Source organism: Dermacentor silvarum, chromosome 9 (genome assembly GCF_013339745.2).
Source record: "Dermacentor silvarum isolate Dsil-2018 chromosome 9, BIME_Dsil_1.4, whole genome shotgun sequence".
Taxonomy (NCBI): domain Eukaryota; kingdom Metazoa; phylum Arthropoda; class Arachnida; order Ixodida; family Ixodidae; genus Dermacentor; species Dermacentor silvarum.
In genome coordinates this window covers 24,153,072-24,172,898 of record NC_051162.1, presented here as the reverse complement: position 1 = coordinate 24,172,898, position 19,827 = coordinate 24,153,072, and the positions used below count along the sequence as shown (strand labels likewise).

General features: G+C 42.2%; 1 protein-coding gene across 1 annotated transcript; it reads right to left on the bottom strand.

Moving 5' to 3' along the window:
• Positions 1-671: 671 nt before the first annotated feature.
• On the bottom strand, positions 672-19,078 carry LOC125939792 (uncharacterized). Its single transcript, XM_049655231.1, has 6 exons — positions 18,948-19,078; positions 17,923-18,123; positions 17,213-17,297; positions 16,031-16,186; positions 4,215-4,440; positions 672-709 (listed from the first exon to the last, which is right to left on the bottom strand). The coding sequence occupies exons 1-6, from the start codon at positions 19,076-19,078 to the stop codon at positions 672-674; spliced, it is 837 nt and encodes a 278-aa protein (XP_049511188.1).
• Between the last annotated feature and the right edge of the window lie 749 nt (positions 19,079-19,827).

The following is a 19,827-nucleotide window of genomic DNA, read 5'->3' as shown; positions in this document are numbered from 1 at the left end:
AATGCAGTAATGTAATGTAGTTGCATCATCACATGTGCAACAAAAGCTCTGTGGTAAGTTGCAGATATAGAAAAGGGCACAATAAGCATCTGACATGCCAACTACAAAGTTACAATACATGAATGCACTACCACAGCAATAAAAAAGTTCAAGTGACATAAAAATTTCACCTTGAGTAACTTTTATGCAAATGCAGTAATGTAATATAGCACTATCACACGACACAAGCTCTCTGTGGTAAGATGCACACATAAAAGGGCACATTAAGCACTTCGTTTGGTGACTACCATGTTTCAGTATGTTGATGCACAACAACATATGAGCAAAGAAGATAGAGAAAGTGGCAGGTGCAGCAATAAATAAAAAGTTCACATTGAGCATTAGTGAAGTGAACAGCTACACTATGCACAGCTCGTTTCAATAGTACGACCCACAGCTCGTTTCAGTAGTACGACCACTTGATGACTAAGAAGCAATGAATTAGGAAGGTGGCTGACTGGGCTAGTTGTGATTTATAGTTGTACGTGAACGGTGAAAAGGCGACTCGAGGTTGAGAACGAAACAAGGACCAGCACTTCTCTTGTTATGTCGCAACAAAATTAAGGTGGACTTCCATGTGTGATAATTCATGGCCAAATGGGAGCTAAGAACAAGGGAAGTGAGAGGCTGTTTTAATCCTGCAGGTGCATGTTGATAAGAACATTCTGGCCTGCACATGACAACCCACACGGCAACAGAATCGTGCAAACCAGATCACCCTGGCAGGACACATTCTAAAAGCAAAATATCATGTCCGGTGTTTCTATACTACCAAAAACATAAAAATCTGGCTAAGACAAAAGACATCCACAGCGCTTTGTGCCTCTCTTCATTATCGTCAGATTTCTGTGCTGTTTCCTGGTAATGATTGAACAACCGAAAAGCCCAGCTGGAAATGCCCCTATTGCCATTCTTTTGCAAGTGAGAAATTTTTTTTCCCAAAATTTAATGACGCCAAGACAATGCTGATAATAAATATATAAATATATCTGCGATATTCCTTTTCGCCGATAAACATGTTAACAATTTACCACTGTTTTTCCCATTCCCAGTATAATTAGAAAAGATTTGTCCCCTCATAACCATCATAAGCCAAAGAACACAAATAGGGGGCAATAAAGGAACTTGTGTTACGAATAAAACATGGGTTTTAGTATGTGCTCCCAGCATGATTCAGCTTACATTACAGAATAAAAAAGCAGCACGAAAGATGCAATTCAAAGGGGAGAACAAGAGAACAGGCGCTGAACTCACTAGTTTTATTTTCTACAAAGATGTGGCCCATATACATTTTTGTGGTAAACAGGGGAAGAGAAAGCACCCCATTCACTCTGCATTGAACATAATTGTGCTCATGCTTTACATTGCACTTAGAGGTTCAAGACGTACAACTGTGAAAGAGCCCTCTATCAATGGCTGGGTATATCCTAAATTTCCTCTGGCAGATAAGGTGACCTGCACGCCATATCTGCCACCTATGTTCTTTACCACATGCCGCAGTTCGCGAATATAGGGCAGAACAATGTTAAAACAGTACAGCCTGCTTTTCTTCTGCCAGCTTTTTTTTGCCTTAGTTTTCAACGATTTTTCTAGCTTTCCACAAGCTCATCTTTAACATTACTGAATATCAAGAATCTACCAGGTGTTGCTCATACACTTCCCTTAATAAGTGCAGAACTTCGTCCATGCTGAATGAAAGCCAGTTTAACCAACTCAAATCTTCACTTTTTAATGGTCTGATGTGAAATTTAGGACACTTAACAGAGCAGTACGAGTACTGCCAACAAACATGGTGCTTACAAAATTAAAGGCCGAGATCCAAAAACTTCAACTTGTTTTTTGGCATATCACAGGTAAACAGGGGTTTGTTCATTCAGTTGTTAACGTACTGCAAAATGAAAAAAAAATTTACGTAATTACTTGGTCTTTAGATGTCAACGTCTGGTCCTGTGACCATTTGTGTGGCAATACTGACCCCACTCTGTGAATTCTCTCCTAATTTTCACATCAGACCACTTAAAAGTTCTGAACAGAATTGGCCAAGATCTTGCCTTCATGCCGCATTGAATAAGTCTTGCGCACATCTAATGTGGGAAGTGTCTGAGCAACAGGTGCAGGAGCTGGTAGATTCTGGATATCCAGTAATATAGCTTGAACTTCTGAAGTCTAGTCAAATAAGTGAAAACTATGCGAAAAAAACTAACACAGGGTCAGAATAAATACAGAAGCCTCGTACTGTCCCATATTCATAAAATGTCACAACGGCTAAAGAACATACGTCACAAATATGGTGTGCAGGCCATTTTCATCTGATAGAGGGATTAGGATATGCCCAGAAGTTGATAGAAGGCTCGGTCGCAGTTACAGGTCTTGAACTTACAAATGCAGAGTGAAACACATGAACAATTATGTTTGATGCGGGGTGAACGCGGTGTACTCCCCTCTACTGTCCTGCAAGAGTGCATATATTCCAAACGGACCGCGGCGTTACGCTAGGTTGTGAGAGCACGCTTTTCCACTAGAATGTCTTGGTTACACCTGTTTACACAATGTGACACTTGTGTGTGCACATCAAAATTTACAGATACCACTGTGTATGAAAAAAAATAAATCATAGAAGCCATGTTGATCGCACAAAATGGTGATGTGTGCTAGCGAGAGTGCTCTGTCTTGAAAGGGGGTGTATTATTAATTATATTAGATGATCTTTACAAGCTTGCATATTTTGCACTTGTCTGCCCATGCACGAGTTAGTTCGCTTGGTGTGTTTTTTTGCTTCTACTATTTTTGTCAATGTACATTGAGATATGTGTGAAATAAAACTTTAGTTGTGAGTTCAGCACCTGTCCTGTTGTCCTTTTCACTTTGGTGTTGTCTTTGTCATGCTGCCTGTGTTTTTTCCCGATGCAAGTGCACCAAATACCTAGTTATCCATACTTCTGCGGTAGGTTACATGATTGCAAACCTCAGAAGGTCAGGCTCGCATTAGTCATTATATGTAGCTTGTGATAAATATGACATTGCCTTCCTATAGCACACGTTTATGCTTTGATCACTACACTTAGTTTTGACGGTATTGCTTCTGATAGTCTTTGCTCTACTTAAATTTTTGACTATGAATAAAAAGAATGCAAGAACAGTGTATGTCTGTTCACTTCACTACTTGGCCCTCATGCTGTCACCCTACCGAAAGTAGCAACTGTGCACTTTCTTTCCTTCTGCAACTGCCCAATAATTTCAAGTGAAAAAAACAAACTGTGCGCTAAAATGCAGAAACAATTTTAGAAGAGCATTTAACCACCTTGATAGCCCTTCACTGCTGTCTTTCAGCTGCGCATGCATTAAGCTTGGTGAGCACTTTAATAGCCCTAGTTGAAAGCTTGGTCCTTTTATTGCGATAGCAATTATATGGACACTTGAACCGGATTTCTGCCGTCGGCGTCGTCGTCGTCGTCGCCGTGAGGTTCCCTATAGATAAAATCTTCGCCGCGCGCCGTATGCCCGAGAGGAAGCGTGCGGAGACGCGCGCTATCACGGAGAGCGAACGCACTCAATCTCCCACGCGCAAGCAAGGAAGCAGGAAGCCAGCGCCGGAGGGAGCAAGGGGGGGGGGGGGGCGCACTTCTCTGCCAACAACCGCGCTCGTCGCTCGCTCGCACCGTCTCTTATCTCCACACGGCTCTGACCTTTAAGTGCATTCGCCGCTCAGTTTCCGTTGAAGCGATAGGCCGCACGTACCTTCGCCCGCTGCGGCGTATGCTTGCTACCAGCGTTTTGACAGTCGTTGTCTGCTGTCATTCAGTGTGATCTCTTCGTGTTTGTGCGCGCTCACACCACGCTTGTTCATTCAGTTCGTAATAGTCGGGCCACATTTTCCAACGCACGCTACACACGCAATGCTGCCCGGATCGGCAGTGCAGAGCTACAGGTGTGTCCCTTCGCACGCGCTGCCCACGGGAAGCGCTTCTCATCAACACCACCGTTTCACACGCGCCTTCTCGTGGTCATCGAGTCTCTCTTCATGTCGGTCTACTTACGCCGCAGCACACCTGCTTACTTAATCAGCTCATGTTTACTACAATTCATATTGCTACCAAAGCCGCTCACCTTACTTCGTATGACATTGGTGTGTTGCTATCGCATTCATTGCTTCGCCCTTAGGGCGAAACTGTGACATCTTTTTATACTCATCAGGTGCTCAAGCAATGCGAAGGTTTGTTTAGCAGATTGTACATACTCAATGTTATAAGCCCAATACATGGAAAACAACAGAGACATACCAGCCGTCACATCAAGCACATCAATTTGCACATTTTCGAACGTGACACTCAGTCCTTCCGAGAACATGACGTTATCACCGGTGAAGATCAATGTTGGGTACTGGCGTGTCCTTCCGTCAACCTTAAAAAAAGCATGCATTATGGCAACCACATACATATAGAAATATGGGCCGATATATAGCCCCTGCGCAATGAGAACAGCCTTTGAGTGAAAATAGTTGACATTATGGTGAACATAAAAAGTCAGACATATAAACGGAGCCTACCTAACTTCTGCTGCATGTGCTACTACAGTGTGCCTGTCTACGAAGTGCCTTTAATCAAGTGCATGAATTTGGAAACAATGTCATGAAAGCAATGTTGGGAGTACGTTGTTTTTTAGCCTGTGGAAAGCTTCAAATTCAATGCCTAAAGTTCTGACTGGTTGCATTCATATGCAGTTTCTAGACCGTGTAAATGTCCTCTATGTTCGCTGTAGCAGACAAATCAAGTTGGACACCGTTGACAAAATTAAAAATATTGAGAAGCATGGCTCAGTACAGTTCAAACACAACAATCAAGGTAGCATAATTTCGTCAGTCCTTTCTTTTGGTCATTCTTCCAACCTGATATCTTGCATACACAGAAAGAGAAGCATGGACATCAAGATTGAGAAAAAAATCAAATATTAGGCAACAAAATAAAAAAGATGTTAAAGGAAAGCTTTAATTATTTAATGAATAATTGCTCAGTGAAGCTCCTTGTTGAAAGCATACTATTCTTAAAATCTGGATCCCACATTAAGAGAAAGAACATTGTTGTGTTGTCCTCCTAATACAAGTCCACATATCTAAATATAGCTTTAAAGAAAACGCATAAATGTAAAACTAAGTTGACATTAATTCTACAGCTGAATGTTCATATGATAAACAACTTCTGCAGTTGACACGGACGGCAGATGGAAACGTGTATGATAAAAAGTGTAGGAACAGTATGAACCAGGACAAGGTGCTTTAGATGTTTAAAAACTGCACAGCATCATTATTTCATGATCTGCAAGAATAAGAAAATTCTGCTCTTTAGGTAGCTAGTGGCCTGTGTGAATATGGTCTCGGAAATCAGAAGTCTCTGAAAGAGTGAAAGCCAAGACGTCATGTGGATAAACGTTTTGAACATGTTTATTAGTTGCAGTCATCAAAAATGCTGAGCTTGATATGCTTACGCTCTATTCAGCTAAATCTAACCCATTTGAGTAGATGGATCTGAAAGCAATTTCGTTTATCAATCAACTTAATTTGGGTCTTAATCAGCTGGTCATCCAAAATAAAAATCCTTGGTGAGTTCATTAGCTGTGTGGAATATCAAAGATTTCAGTCTATTACTAGTAGTAACTGCTATGAAAAAAAAGGTTATGCTGCAAGCTAGTAGCCAACACAATAACCTTTTCGGTGAGTTGATGCTTGGTCTATGCATCTTTGTAGCACAAATAATTGTGAAAGAAAAGGTAGCAACACAAAAGAGCAGATAGGCAGGCTCTACACTTATGAGACTTAATTTATAAACAAGGTTTGCTGCATATATATGGTGCCCGATAGCAAGGGACAATGAAAAGAAGTCAACATAAAGCTTGGCAATTTCATTTCTGCATCATATAAGGAAATTAAGGTTTGGCTAACATAGGCTTCACCATTTAATTTAATATGACGTGCTTCTGACACTTGGCATACAGTTTCGCCTTTACTTCCGCCCAGGATCCCTATGTAAAAAAATGTAGTTCAGAGAGGCAATATCTGCAATGTGCAGAAAGATAACCTGTCTGCTATTTCTTTTCGCTGATTTTCCTTCAGACTTTTTTGCTCTATAAAGATAATCTTCTATTGTAGATCACGAGGATAGAACCATAATGCACCAGTGCCATACGGGAAACAGTCACCAAATAAACCACAAAGAACGATTTAGCTTCCAATGAAAGCCCAATGCTTGCAGCAAGTCTACTGAGGAAAAAAAGAAAAAAGAATTTCAGCAGGAAATAATCTACTCCTAGCATTGTATGCTTTACACACATAGCTTAACAGGGCAAGAACAATTATAAGAGTAGCTGGGCTAGATCTAACCTATCTCTTTCATAAACTACAACGTGACCGAGCTTCAACAAAGAAAACTTCAGTTTAAATTCAGCTTGCATCAGTCGCAACAACGGCTGTAGTGCTGATTCATCAGAGCCCTACAGACGTTTTCGACAACCTAAAAAATACTCTTTTCAAAAGACCAACAAATAGGATACCGTCTTCACTGTTCTTTTTGTGTTTGTCTGAAAGCATGCTTACAGCATATGAGGTCTTACCAATGGTGCAAAGAGTTCATCCCCACGTTCATTCAAGAGGAATGGCAACAGAATGAGAGCACCAACTCCTCTTGCACCTAAAATATGGAAACAAGCAAGGCTTAGGCAGAACTCCTTTGCAAAAGGAGCCATCTCATAGCTTAGCTGTACTATGTGTAGTCCATAAACATTTAGGTTACTGATTCAATGAGCCATATATGAATGCAAAAAACTGTGCAGATCCAACGCACATGTTGGAAACTATGTGAAGTGAAGCTTTATACAACCAGTGTTAATTAAATCTTAAGCAACTAACGTCAATGCACACAACTTTTTTACTTTCATCCTATGCAACTGCAAACAATATCTGTTTATCTACCCTACAAGTCACAAGTCATGATGTGTGGTGTTTTATGGCGCAAGGGCCAGTTATGGCCAAAGAGCGCCATGCCATTGTTTGTGAGTGTGCAGTGGAGCGATGAATTCTGAGAAATAGATGAAGTGTGGCTGTAAAGGGGCCTAAAAATAATCGCTGTAAAATGCGTAAAATATACATGCACTAAAATCATGGCAATGTCTAATGAGGTGTACTAGAAATGGAGAATGCATTGAGAAAGAATGACACGATATTTAAAATATTGAAGATGTAGTAATTGGAAAGAAGCACTACTGCCTAAACAGAGCCCTTGAACCACAAGGGTCTGGAGGCATGTGCTTATACAAAACTACTATCACAGCGGCATCCTCTGGAGGGAGGATGCGCTATGAATTTATTGGGCTGATAACATGTAGCACAACATCGTTCAAAAAGCCGAGGATTGCTTTGGCGTTAAAAAGTGGTTCTTCACCAATAAACATCATGGGATGAAGAGGGATGTGATAGCGGTATGCTACAGGAATATATTTTCTTCTCTCCGTTTCGGCTTCCCGACACTCCAGCAGGACGTGGAGCACGGTCAGCCTCTCACCACATCTACCACAGGTTGGTGGTTCATCACCAGTGAGCAAAAAATTGTGGGTGCCGTACGTGTGTCCTATTCTGAGACGACAGAATAGGACATCAATTCGTCGTGTTTTCGTAGCTGAGGGCCAGAAACCTAACTGTGGTTTAATCATGTGAAGTTTATTATTTGTTTCAGCGTCCCACAAGTGTTGCCAGTGGCTTCGTAGCTTCTTTCGCAAGAAAGGTTTCAAGTCTGTTGCAGGAGCAGCAGTTGTAGGGTTAATAGCCTGAGATGTAACTGATGTGGCCATTTGATCTGCTCGAACATTACCCTCAATGCCTCTATGACCCGGTACCCAGCATAAAATCACATGTTGGTTAGATATATACGCTTTACACAAAATGGAATAGAGCTCATTAAGTACAGGGTTTTTGTGTTTACAGAGTGATTGCAATGCTTTCACAACACTTTGCGAGTCCGTAAATATGATAGTCTTTTTGAGTTTTGATTTCATTATAAACTTTACAGCCGATAATATTGCATAGGCCTCAGCCGTAAAGATGCTTGTCTCCGGGTGCAGTACACCGGTTTCCGAAAACGATGGACCGATGGCTGCATAATAAACCCCGGCATGTGACCTAGAAGCGTCCGTGTAAAACTCTGTACACGAGTACTTGGATTGAAGCTCTAGGAAATGCATTTTAATGTGCGCCTCTGGAGCGTCTTTCGTGACCTCTACGAACGATGTGTCGCACTCTATGATCTGCCACTGCCACGGCGGTAACAATTTAGCAGGAGCCATAGGACGATGTTAAAGCACTGGAACACCCATTTGCTCACTAAGATTTCTTACACGTAAAGAGAACGGTTTCCTCGCTGCAGGTCGGTTATGGAAGAGTGCAGCGGCGGTCATATCGTTTATGGTGGAATAAGAAGGATGTTCGTTGTTGGCTTGTACTGTCAGAAAATATACGAAACTGCTATATGAGCGCTGCAGATGGAGTGACCACTGGTTCGACTCTACATAGAGACTCTGGATCGGGCTTGTTCGGAAAGCACCGGTCGCGAGGCGGATACCCAAATGGTGAATGGGGTCTAGTATTTTTAATGCACTTGGCGTTGCGGAGTTATAAACTATAGCTCCGTAATCAAGGCGCGAGCGGACAAGACTGTTGTACAAGTTTAGGAGGCATTTTCGATCACTACCCCATGTTGTGTGCTAAAGAAGTTTTAAAATGTTCATAGTCTTCAGACACTTTGTCTTCAGATATTTAAGATGGGGGATGAAGGTAAGCTTAGAGTCCAGAATTATGCCCAGGAATTTATGTTAACTGCTCATGGATAGTTCCTCTCGATTGATCGTGAGATTTGGTACCGGTGTCACGCCTCTATTGTTTGAGAAGAGTATGCACGTACTTTTCTGTGCGTTTATTTTGAACCCATTTACATCCGCCCATTTAGACAATTTGTTTAATCCAAGCTGCACCTGTCGTTCACAGATAGCGATGTTACATGATTTGAAACCTATCTGTACATCATCGACGTACACAGAATAAAACATGCTGCGTGGAATCACTGTATGCAGGGAGTTCATTTTTACAATGAAGAGTGTGCAACTAAGTACACCCCCTTGCGGCACGCCAGCCTCCTGGGTGAATGTTCTAGATAAAACATTGCCTACTTTTACGCGAAACGTGCGGTTAGAGAAGTAGCTTTCGACTGTATTTAACATATTTCCGCCGACCCCCATCGCAGAAAGATCTCGCAGAATTCCGAAGCGCCATGTCGTGTCGTACGCTTTCTCTAAATCTATAAATACTGAAAGTAAAAACTGTTTATGAATAAATGCATCTCTGATGTTTGCCTCGATGCAAACAAGGTGGTCTATTGTCGACCTACCTTCTCGGAAGCCACACTGGAAGGGGTCTAGTATTTTGTTATTTTCTAGGAAACTGATTAAACGCCGGTTTATCATTTTTTCATACAGCTTGCACAGGCAGCTCGTTAGTGCTATTGGCCTGTAGCTGCTGGCTAAGGACGGGTCTTTGCCTTTAAGTATAGGGATGACTATGGCTTCTTTCCATGAGGACGGGATACACCCAGCCGCCCACATGGCATTAAACAGAGATAAGAGTGTTTTCAGTGTTTTAGAGTGTAGGTATCTAACCATTTCATACATGATACGATCACCACCTGGCGCCGAGTTGTTACAACAAGCGAGAGATGCTTTCAGTTCGGCTAAGTTAAATGGTTGATTGTAAGCCTCACTCGAAAAACCTTTGCGGTTAAGAGGCTGCCGCTCTGCCCGTTCTTTGAACTTCAGGAAAGTGTCTGTATAATGCGATTCACTTGATACATATTGAAAGTGTTCACCTAGACAATCCGCCTGATCTTCCAGGCTATCACCTTGGCTACTTACTAAGGGTAGAGGATGTGACTCCCGGCCTATTAGTTTATTTACCCTATTGCAGACTTTTGTTTCGTCGGTGTATGAATTTATACTGGTAATGTACCTTTCCCAACTCTCTCTCTTTGCACGTCGACGCGTTCTTCTGCCCTGTGACTTTGCTTGTTTAAAATTTATCAGGTTTTCAGCTGTTGGGGAGTTGCGAAACAATCCCCAGGCTTTGTTTTGCTTTTTACGTGCTTTCTGGCATTCATCATTCCACCAAGGCAGGCGACGTTTATTAGCTAGTCCATTAGTTTGTTGTATGCACCTTTCAGCAGCGTCAATGATAAAACCTGTTATATACGCCACAGCATCGTCTATGTTAAAAGAGGCAATGTCATCACGGCTTAAATATGTTATTTGTCGGAAAAGTTCCCAGTTAGCCGAGTCAACCTTCCATCGCGGAACGTGTGGCGAGCATCTATCATGTTCTGTTAAGCCTAGCATAATTGGGAAGTGGTCGCTCCCAAGGGGGTTCTTGAGAACAGACCACTCCAGGTATGGCATTAGTGTACTCGATGCTATACTTAAGTCAATGGATGAATATGTGTTATGTGTAATGCTGTAATACGTAGGCTCTTTCTTGTTAAGTAATGATGCGCCTGAAGAAAACAGAAAATTTTCAATCAGGCGACCTCTCGCATGGCAACGTGAGTCTCCCCACAAAGTGTTATGTGCATTGAAATCTCCGACAATTATGTATGGCTCCGGAAGTTCATTTATGTAGTTTTGGAATTCGCTTTTATGTAGTTGGTAATTGGGAGGGATGTATATAGAGCTGATAGTGATCAGCTTGTCAAACAACACCCCTCGGACAGCAACTGCCTCTAGGGGCGTACGAAGTTTTACTTCCCGGCAGGCAACACCTCTGTCGACTACAATAGCCACACCACCGGAAGACACGACTGTGTCATCGCGGTCCTTACGAAAAATGGCGTATTGTCGGAGAAAATCTGTTTGCGTGTGTTTGAGGTGTGTTTCTTGGACACACAGCACCTTTGGATTATACTTATGTAGGAGTTCTTTGATGTCATCGAGATTGTGGAGGAGTCCTCGGACATTCCACTGTAATATTTGTGTATCCATGTTGAATGTGGGTTTTGTGCTGTGTGTTAGGAAAGAGGAATTACTTCACAGAGCCCTTTCCGGGCGCCGTGATGCGGTGTTTTTCTTGTTTGGAGCGATCGCGAGACTCTCGCGGCTCCTTAGGCGCAAGTGGCGCCGTCTGGCTGGTTGTTGTGTCCATAGCCTCTTGCGAGGCGCTGGACACGCGCTCTTGCGAGCGGTTGGTTTGACGAGAAGGCCTCGCCTCGAGAGACGAGGCCCTCGAGGCCTCCAGCCCGGAGGTCGATGGCCCCTTCTTGTGAGTTGGCAGAGCAGCGCTAGCTGCACCTGCCGAGGGGGCGGATGGCGTCGCCGCCGGGCCACTGCGCGTGTGCCAGACAGCCGCCGGGGGCCGATGTGGCGCTGCCCCCTGACGCGCCACTTCGGCAAAGCTGGTTTTTGGCAGGTATGACACCCGCCTGCGTGCCTCCTTGAATGAGATATTTTCTTTTACTTTGATTGTCACAATTTCTTTTTCTTTCTTCCAAGACGGGCACGACCGCGAGTATGCGGCATGCTCGCCATCACAGTTGACACAGTGTGGAGTGTTTTCGCACGTTTCAGAGGCATGGTCACCGGAACTACATTTAGCACATGTTTGTCGGCCTCGGCAGTTCTGTGAACTGTGGCCGAACCGCTGGCATTTGAAACATCGTAGAGGGTTTGGCACGTATGGCCTGACACGAAGCTTGATGTATCCGGCCTCGATGGTTTCGGGCAGAACACTTGAGTTAAAAGTTAGTATCAGGTGCTTAGTCTGGATTTCCTTGCCGTCGCGCCTCATCTTGATCCGTTTAACATTGATTACATTCTGCTCACTGAAGCCCTCTAGGAGTTCAGCTTCGCTCAGCTGCAACAGGTCATCATCTGATACAACGCCACGGGTGGTATTCATGGTACGGTGCGGGGTTACTGTTACTTGAGCTTCTCCAAATGCCACTAGGTTGGGTAGTTTCTCATATTGTTTCAGATCACGGAGCTCCAAGAGGAGATCCCCGCTTGCCATCCTGGATGCTTTATAGCCTGGTCCAAAAATATCAATCAGAGTCTTTGACACAAGGAAAGGTGAGATTGTTCGTACTGATTTGTCTGTTTTTTCTGAGTGGATCACGTGAAATCGGGGGAAATTCTGTGTTTGGCGTCCAAAAAACTGGAAAACATCTTCGGTGCGCCCTCGTTTCAGACGGCGATCAGTGAGTGGGGGGAAAGAACTTTCCAAAAGTATAGGTGAGTGTTCGGCAGCCGCGCCAGCCACCTACCATGGAGCCCAACTAGGGGACGCTGCAATACCTGGAAGAGATAGGCACTGCAAACGCCAGCTGTACGCCACTACTATAACCAAATATGGGATATCCTAGGTTGGCTACCCACACAAGGTTAACCCTAGCTGCCTGGGAAAACGGAAGTAAAAGGAAGTGAAAAGAAGACAGGATAGATTGAAAGTGAGAGAGAAAGACGAAGATTTAAGAGGAGGATAGGAAAAGCCAACTGCCGATTTCCCCTGGGTGGGTCAGCCCAGGGGTGCCGTCTATGTGGAGCAGAGGCCGAAGAGGTGTGTTGCCTCCGCCGGGGGGCCTTAAAGGTCCAAACACCCGGCCTCGGCTCAACCCCCAGGATCCCCCTTTCCCCAGACACGGCTAAGCCGCGCACGGCTACACGCGGGAGGGTCCAACCCCCATGTGCTCGGGTCCGTGGTGTCGCAACACACCAAACGTCTGCTCGCGCAGACGCCCCTGCGGGAAAGTCACTAGTCATGCAATTTTTACATTTATGCATTACAATGCTTACATGCTCTTCTAAAATGCACACACCAAATCAGGCGGGTGCATAGTATGAGCATTGCACATAGCATTATCAAAACGGTGAAGGCGATTTATCATGCTTGTAGAGGCAATGGTGATAACAGATGTACGTACAGTTAAATGCTACACGTATCTAGCTTCATTTAAGGATTATGTACTTCCCGTGTCACATTCGAGCATACATTCTGTAGTAATGATAAAATATGGGCACACTCCTAGTGGCACATACCAAATGGATATACAGAAGAAAATGAGTCATTTAATCTTGCATTAGCCAATTTAGGCTATCAGTAAAGATAGATTCTACCTATTTTTTACAATTTGCCAATCAAAATTTATTGTTTGATATGTGATACCACAAAAAGGTTAGTGTGCTTTAGAGATACTCATGAAAATGCAATAAATATGAGTTTTATGTATCATGAGCAAAACGTGAACAAGATGAAAGCAGAAGCCAACATTTCGACAAGTGAACTTGTCTTTACAAATCGTTGCTTCACGTGTCTTGAAGATTAATGGATATTTCCACGAAATACGAGGGTCTGAAGAGCTCATTTAAAGTGCAGTTCTAAATGAACTTCAGCAAACCGCACTGCCGACACACCTCCCTGATTCAAGTGTAAAATTTTGTTATTCCAAAACGTACAGTTCTTAGAGATTCCTTGTGACATTTTTATGGCTGTTGTGACTGAGGTGTAGGTAGGCAATGCAGGTCGTTTGTATTGCGCTGCTTGAAGAATTCCATCGGCATGCTGCCGAAGTGCTTGTAGAAGGGATTCGTCAGGTGAAATGGATGTCAGACGGCTGCATTCATTGAAGATCTAGAACACAAGCATAAACTTTGTTTTAGAAGATAAACCTTCGCTGCTTCTTTCCCATTTCAGGCATATTATCAGTTCTGAATAAAAAAAATGCCCATATCAACTCAAAACCCCAGCAGCTACAGTACATGCTGAAGTGAAATTATGTGGTAACATAACTGCAAGAAATTGTGCACCTGTGTCCTGTGACACTCGCAGTTCTATGCACTGTCAGTACTACTGGTTTATTTGGTAAATCATTTCACAATAGAAAACGCCGTTAAAAAATTAGATTCTAGGGTTTCACGTGCCACAACCACAATCTGATTGTGGCAGGCCATAGGGGAGGGTCCATATTTCTACTACCTGGGGTTTTTAAACATGTGCCCCATGCACAGTACACAAACGTTTTTGCATTCTGCCCCCATTAGAAAATGCTGCCGGGATTGAGCTCCAACCTCGAGCTCATCATTACAACAGTATAGCCACTGGGCTACCATGCCAAGCCCCTTCAAAGCATTCTGTCTAGAAGGAATAAAAGTTGCATAAACTGCTCACAGCATGCTACCACGAGACAAATGTACAGCAGTATAGGATAAAAGTTTAATGGAGAGATTTTTTAAGAACAGCAATACTGGAATGGGATAGTATGCATAGCTGTTTGAGTAAGTAGGCCATACCATATTTTTACCTGTCAGGAATTCAATTGTGGCGAAACACCTTTGCACACATATATGCATATGGAACTGTATAAAACATATAGGTCGGCAGAGTAAGCAGCCACTTATGCTCACTCACTGATATTTTTGTAGGCTATGTATTCACACTTGCCAACACTCACTTACACTCCTACCACCACCCACTCGCATCATAGTTCCTTCACACATACTGGCACGCCATGCTCATACTCCCACCTCACAAGCACTTACTCATATACATACATCCGCTCACACTCACTGTTACATCTGCTCAAACTCACCGTCACTGACTTTCGTTTGCACTCACACTTACTGGCACTAACGTGACTCGTGATTGAATTGACAACATACCAGAACATACCAGAATCGCATCCTTGAACCACCAAGGCATATAGCAATTTACGGTACTTTTAATACAATCTTGCACAAAAAAGTAACTTCACTAAAGAATGCACTTCGCAGAGAACACTGGATAAAGAGCACTTTGTAAATAGTATTAGACATGGTACGTGAATTAAATAAACACAAGCTACTTCAATGTCATTGCCACATAAAACTGTATAAACGGTACTGAACCACTGGAACACTCACTTCTTTTTCAACCTTCAGAGCTGGATACAACTTCAGGAAATCTTGTATATTCATTGAATCCACTTCTAGGCACTTTCTCCTAGCCTGCGTTGTTCGATCCATGGCATCTTTGACTTTTTCCATGCTTGGGTTTGGATTTGACAACTCTTTTTTCAAGAAATTTATGGTCTCCGTCACAAACACTGGATCCATCTCAAAAGAAGTGGAAACAGTAGTCTGAAAACACAATCAAGACATTCCCAGTTGGCACATAGGAACTTTTATAACCATTTTCTTTAAACTGTTAGCCACTACAACAAACTTATGTCAGTGCTGGCCTGTGCTCCCTAAGTGCAGGCACAGACTAAAACATTTAGCAACCATTTCAGTTTCTCTGAAAATTTTTTGCTCTACCACAATCATTAATGATGTACTATTTCAGTAACTAAAGTGCAAGCTACCTACATTTTACTTTGATTTTGTTTAGGCAAATGCTTGTATGTACACCAAACTCATGCCTTACAGAAAACAGTGGTCCATTGTTCAAATAATGAAATGTTATGCTACAAGCCTTGTGTAACGCAAGATAGAAATCAACACAGATTTAAGAGTTAAAGGCCTGTGATGCGACCATAAAACATCACTCTACAGCTGCTTGACTGCTGACAAGTAACACGGTCAGAAACACATGAGGACATAATGTATGTTAGATTATTATGACATATGTAAGTTTTCTGACATGATTTGAATTTTAGAGGCTCTTACCACATGAGAACAATTTTTAAACATTTGCCAAGAAATAAATAAATAAGCAACTGAACTCTACAAACTGGCTAAACTGCTAAATCACAGTGAAGTAGGTGTGTGCTTTACTTCCAAAAAGTACAAAAAAGAAGCATTTATAGAATTGAGCAATTAAACGTACAAAGGCTTATGCACGTTAATGGCACATGAAACATTTTTTTATATTTTGTGCAACAGCTAATGGCTGCCTGTCAACAAGTGCTTGCTAACCTAGTGCATGAAAATACGTATTTATTACCTCACGGCGGAATGGTATTTTGTTTTGTTCATCACAGCCGTCACCCAGCTTACGCAATCTTACTTTCTCCTTTTGTGCATCAACTTCGGGACACCCAGGTGGCATCCGTTTCCGAACGTTCTTAAACTTGTTTTTCAGAGATAGCAGCCATGAAAACTGCAACAGAAGATGGTAAATGCTCAAATTAAATTATGGGGTTTTACGTGCCAAAACCACAATCTGATTATGAGGCACGCCGTAGTGGGGGACTCCGGAAATTTGGACAGCCTGGGGTTCTTTACCGTGCACCTAAATCTAAGTACACGGGTGTTTTTGCTTTTCGCCCCCATCGAAATGCGACCGCTGTGGCCGGGATTAGATCCCGCGACCTTGTGCTCAGCAGCCTAACACCATAGCAACTGAACAACCATGGCGGGTGAAGATGGTAAATGTTCACGTATATAACAGGAGCTGAACAATGTACTTTTGGCATCATCATCAGAACATCGATCAGTTCTTCCAGTCTTTGATACATGAAAATAATTGGTGCAGTGGCTGTTGAGGACATTTATGCAATTTTTCGCAAAATGTCGACAAAATGATAGGTGTCACAATGGCATGACACATTTACATTCGACTGCATCGAGCAAAGGAAGTAGACAATATATATAAAAAGTTGTCATAGCACTGCTTAAGGCTCAATTATAGGTCATAAAGTACAAACTCAGGATAAAAGCAGCAATCGTCATATTGCAATCATGCCTATCTAGTGTTTTATAAAAGGCTCGTGCGAGGATACGATTATTTGTTAACCGTACTACGGAAAAAAACAAGAAGGAAAGGACAACAGTGAACTAACCGCCGTGTACAATGATGCATGTGTTCACAGCGTATTCCTTTGTTTTGTGTTTATTTCTGTAGAGCCATTTGACATGAAACCAACTCATACCAGCTAGCCCAGCTTTCTGTACCTCTGAGATCGGAACAATACCTGCATAGTTTAGATAAATCGCCCATCTTCAAATGAAAGCCTTGAGGAATATTCTAATAGTTCCCATAAAGGTCTTGTACTGGAGAGCTAAATCACTCCCATATTAAAGTAGCATTGATATAAATATACACAGCACATGTGCAGACTTTTGTGGCACTACTCATTGCCTGGTTTCATGCAACTTTTGAGTTACAAGCAGCAAAATTTCATACATAGCCAGTGTCCGAGCTGTCATTCAACTGTGGGTATGAAGCCACCAGGGTCCTTGCTGCGGCAGTGTAAATCCTTTTTGGGTACCTAGGGAGAACATTTTGGCAAACATTTATTTGAGTAAACATAGCAAGGTTAGACAAGAGCTGAATTCATAACCTAAAGTAATTAAAACATTTCATTATTCAATTATGCATTTCGAGTTCTTGTGCAAGCAATGCTGGCCTCTTGAAGCAATCGACATTGAGGGTTGGAATTATGCTCTCTGCCTAGGCGATCTTTAAAAATTTTGTTTCTATTTTCAAACATGTGGTATATAAATATATAGTTTTTATAAATGCAGCAGCACTAGGCTCTCAATAGTAAAAGGAAATCTTCTGGACAAGTAAAACACTCCGCAATACCTTATTCAAAGACACCTGGATTAACTTATAAACCCAATGGAGAAAGCAGGTGCATAGGTTATTTTCCCTGTACATGTCCTCGCTTGTAAATGTATAGTATCACGACGACCTAAGTGGTTAGTGAGGTTTAACAAACACATATGCAACCGGCTTCCCTTTGGCTGCTTTGTGAACAGGTAATGTGGACAATATGCTGGCACTTGCCAGCAAAATGTATGTGAAGTTACACAACTGAATTATGAGGTGTATGGTATGAAATACTGTCATACATAAAAACAGGTTTTTGCACAATAATCAAATTTGCTTACATTCCATGTGATGATAAATCGTAGAAAATCCAGTCTACAATTCTCCTCCTCAACCGGTCCGGAACATCCCCTTTTCTCACTGTTTTTAGCTCCACTGCAATGTCGACTGGCACTTGAGGCAACACATACTTGTCCACCTCCTTTGATGAACTTTGTGCGCCGCCCACTTGGTGTAGGTCCTGAAGCCCTATGTTTGGCTGTCTAGAACATATGGTAGCAAAAAATTTGTTATCTGCTGAAGCTGAGTGCAAGAAAGGATCTGAACTCTGTGCCGTAAAGAGTAGACACTCTGAAATCAATCAATATAGGCATCTTTGTGCTGAAGCTGTAATCACAATTTTAATGTTGCTTTAGAAGAAAGCTTGTTGCCGTCTTAAATGCACCGTTTGTTGCCACAAGGAGGGTAGGCCTCGTCAGGCACACACAGCCTTTAGCCTTCCTCCTGATGTGGCGATGTATGTTTGGATGCTGTATATGAAAGTGAAAAAGAATAAAACTTGAAACTGGTGGACCAGTCTCTGCACTTTCCAGAAATGTGGATGACATTTTGCCACATGTTGCTTCAATAGCCACACCACAAGTCAATGCAGTGCAGGTAGCCTCTCCGCAACAAAAAGTAATTACAGTGCGCACTAACTAGTGGGCATACGATGAGTCGCTATGGCTTTACGACTTAATCGGTGTGCCAATACCTTACACTTTATAAAAACTGAGTCAAGGATTAGTCGCAACATTTTAACTGTTAGCATGTTTTAATTGGGGCGTGTTAAGAAGGTTTTACATGTAAGCATACACAAACAAGATAAAAAATTCGATTCTGTACTTTCATGAATGCTATCCAGAAGGCCTTTCAGACAAACATCCACATGAAACACAATGCAACAAACAAATGTGACATAACCGGTTAAAAAAGTGACCTCTGCAATTGTTTTGGTCATGTACTGGTGAGCATGACGTACATCTGCTATGTGCAGATGTACTTCAAAAAGCAATTATTTAGGCATTTACTGAGTAGAGATCCTTACTTTTCTGCTATTGGTTGCTCAGTGTCTTTGCAGACAAGCAAATTGATTTTTGCTCCATCCTTAATTTCTGTGTCATCGTCCAGGTCCACAAAACACTGGAAGCGTTCATTGTATATCTGAAAATGCACCATTTCGTTATGATAGCCTGCTGGCAAGCAATGTACCTGACAATATTGTCTCTGAAAACGAAATGAGTTTATTTAATGTTTGATGGCATACAGTAGCTTTCAACACTTCCATACATTAAAGAAAAATATTCTTTCCTGGGAAGTTCAGTTAGCTAAGCTGACAAATATTAAGGCATATAGCGTGCTCAAATTTACAAGCAAGTTACAGCCACTAGCATGGTACAAAATATTCACTTCACTGTGAATGGGATGAAATATTATAATAATTATTATAAGAATATTAAAAAGACATTGCTGCACTTAACACTAAGTTGCTGACATAGTGTGGCCATGAATGCGGAGAATGTTGGCAATGGATAATAAGATTTCCTGTTGAGAAATTGTACACGTTTTTGAGCACCAGCTTAGGAATTATTTAGTAAGACAGTACTTCACCTACGCACTCAACTTCCCATGGACATCAGCCTCAATGTTTGAGCCAATTAGGGTTTTAGATTTGGCTACTTAAGCGTTGAGAGCCGCAAACCAGTGGGTGTACAAAAAGATAAGAACACAAAAAATGAGAGAAAAGACACGGTAATGAGCACAAAAGAACACAAAGGACCCATAAGTTTAGCCACAATTACACTTCACAGGCAACACATTTTTGCAAATGCAAACTTGGTGCGACGTCATTATCTCAGAACAATGCGAAACATAGCGAATAACTGCCATGTAACACTTCCAAGGCACCAAATTGCGGCACGTTGAGT

What these genes read in the sequence shown, in the direction of transcription:
- LOC125939792 (XM_049655231.1), bottom strand. Translation starts at nt 19,078, where the DNA reads ATGGTGCATTTTCAGATATACAATGAACGCTTCCAGTGTTTTGTGGAC. An exon ending in GATTTATCATCACATGGAAT is followed by an intron (nt 17,298 to 17,922) that starts GTAAGCAAATTT and finishes TGTTCTCCCTAG; the next exon opens with GTACCCAAAAAGGATTTACA. An exon ending in AAATACCATTCCGCCGTGAG is followed by an intron (nt 4,441 to 16,030) that starts GTAATAAATACG and finishes GCTTTTTTTAAG; the next exon opens with GTTGACGGAAGGACACGCCA.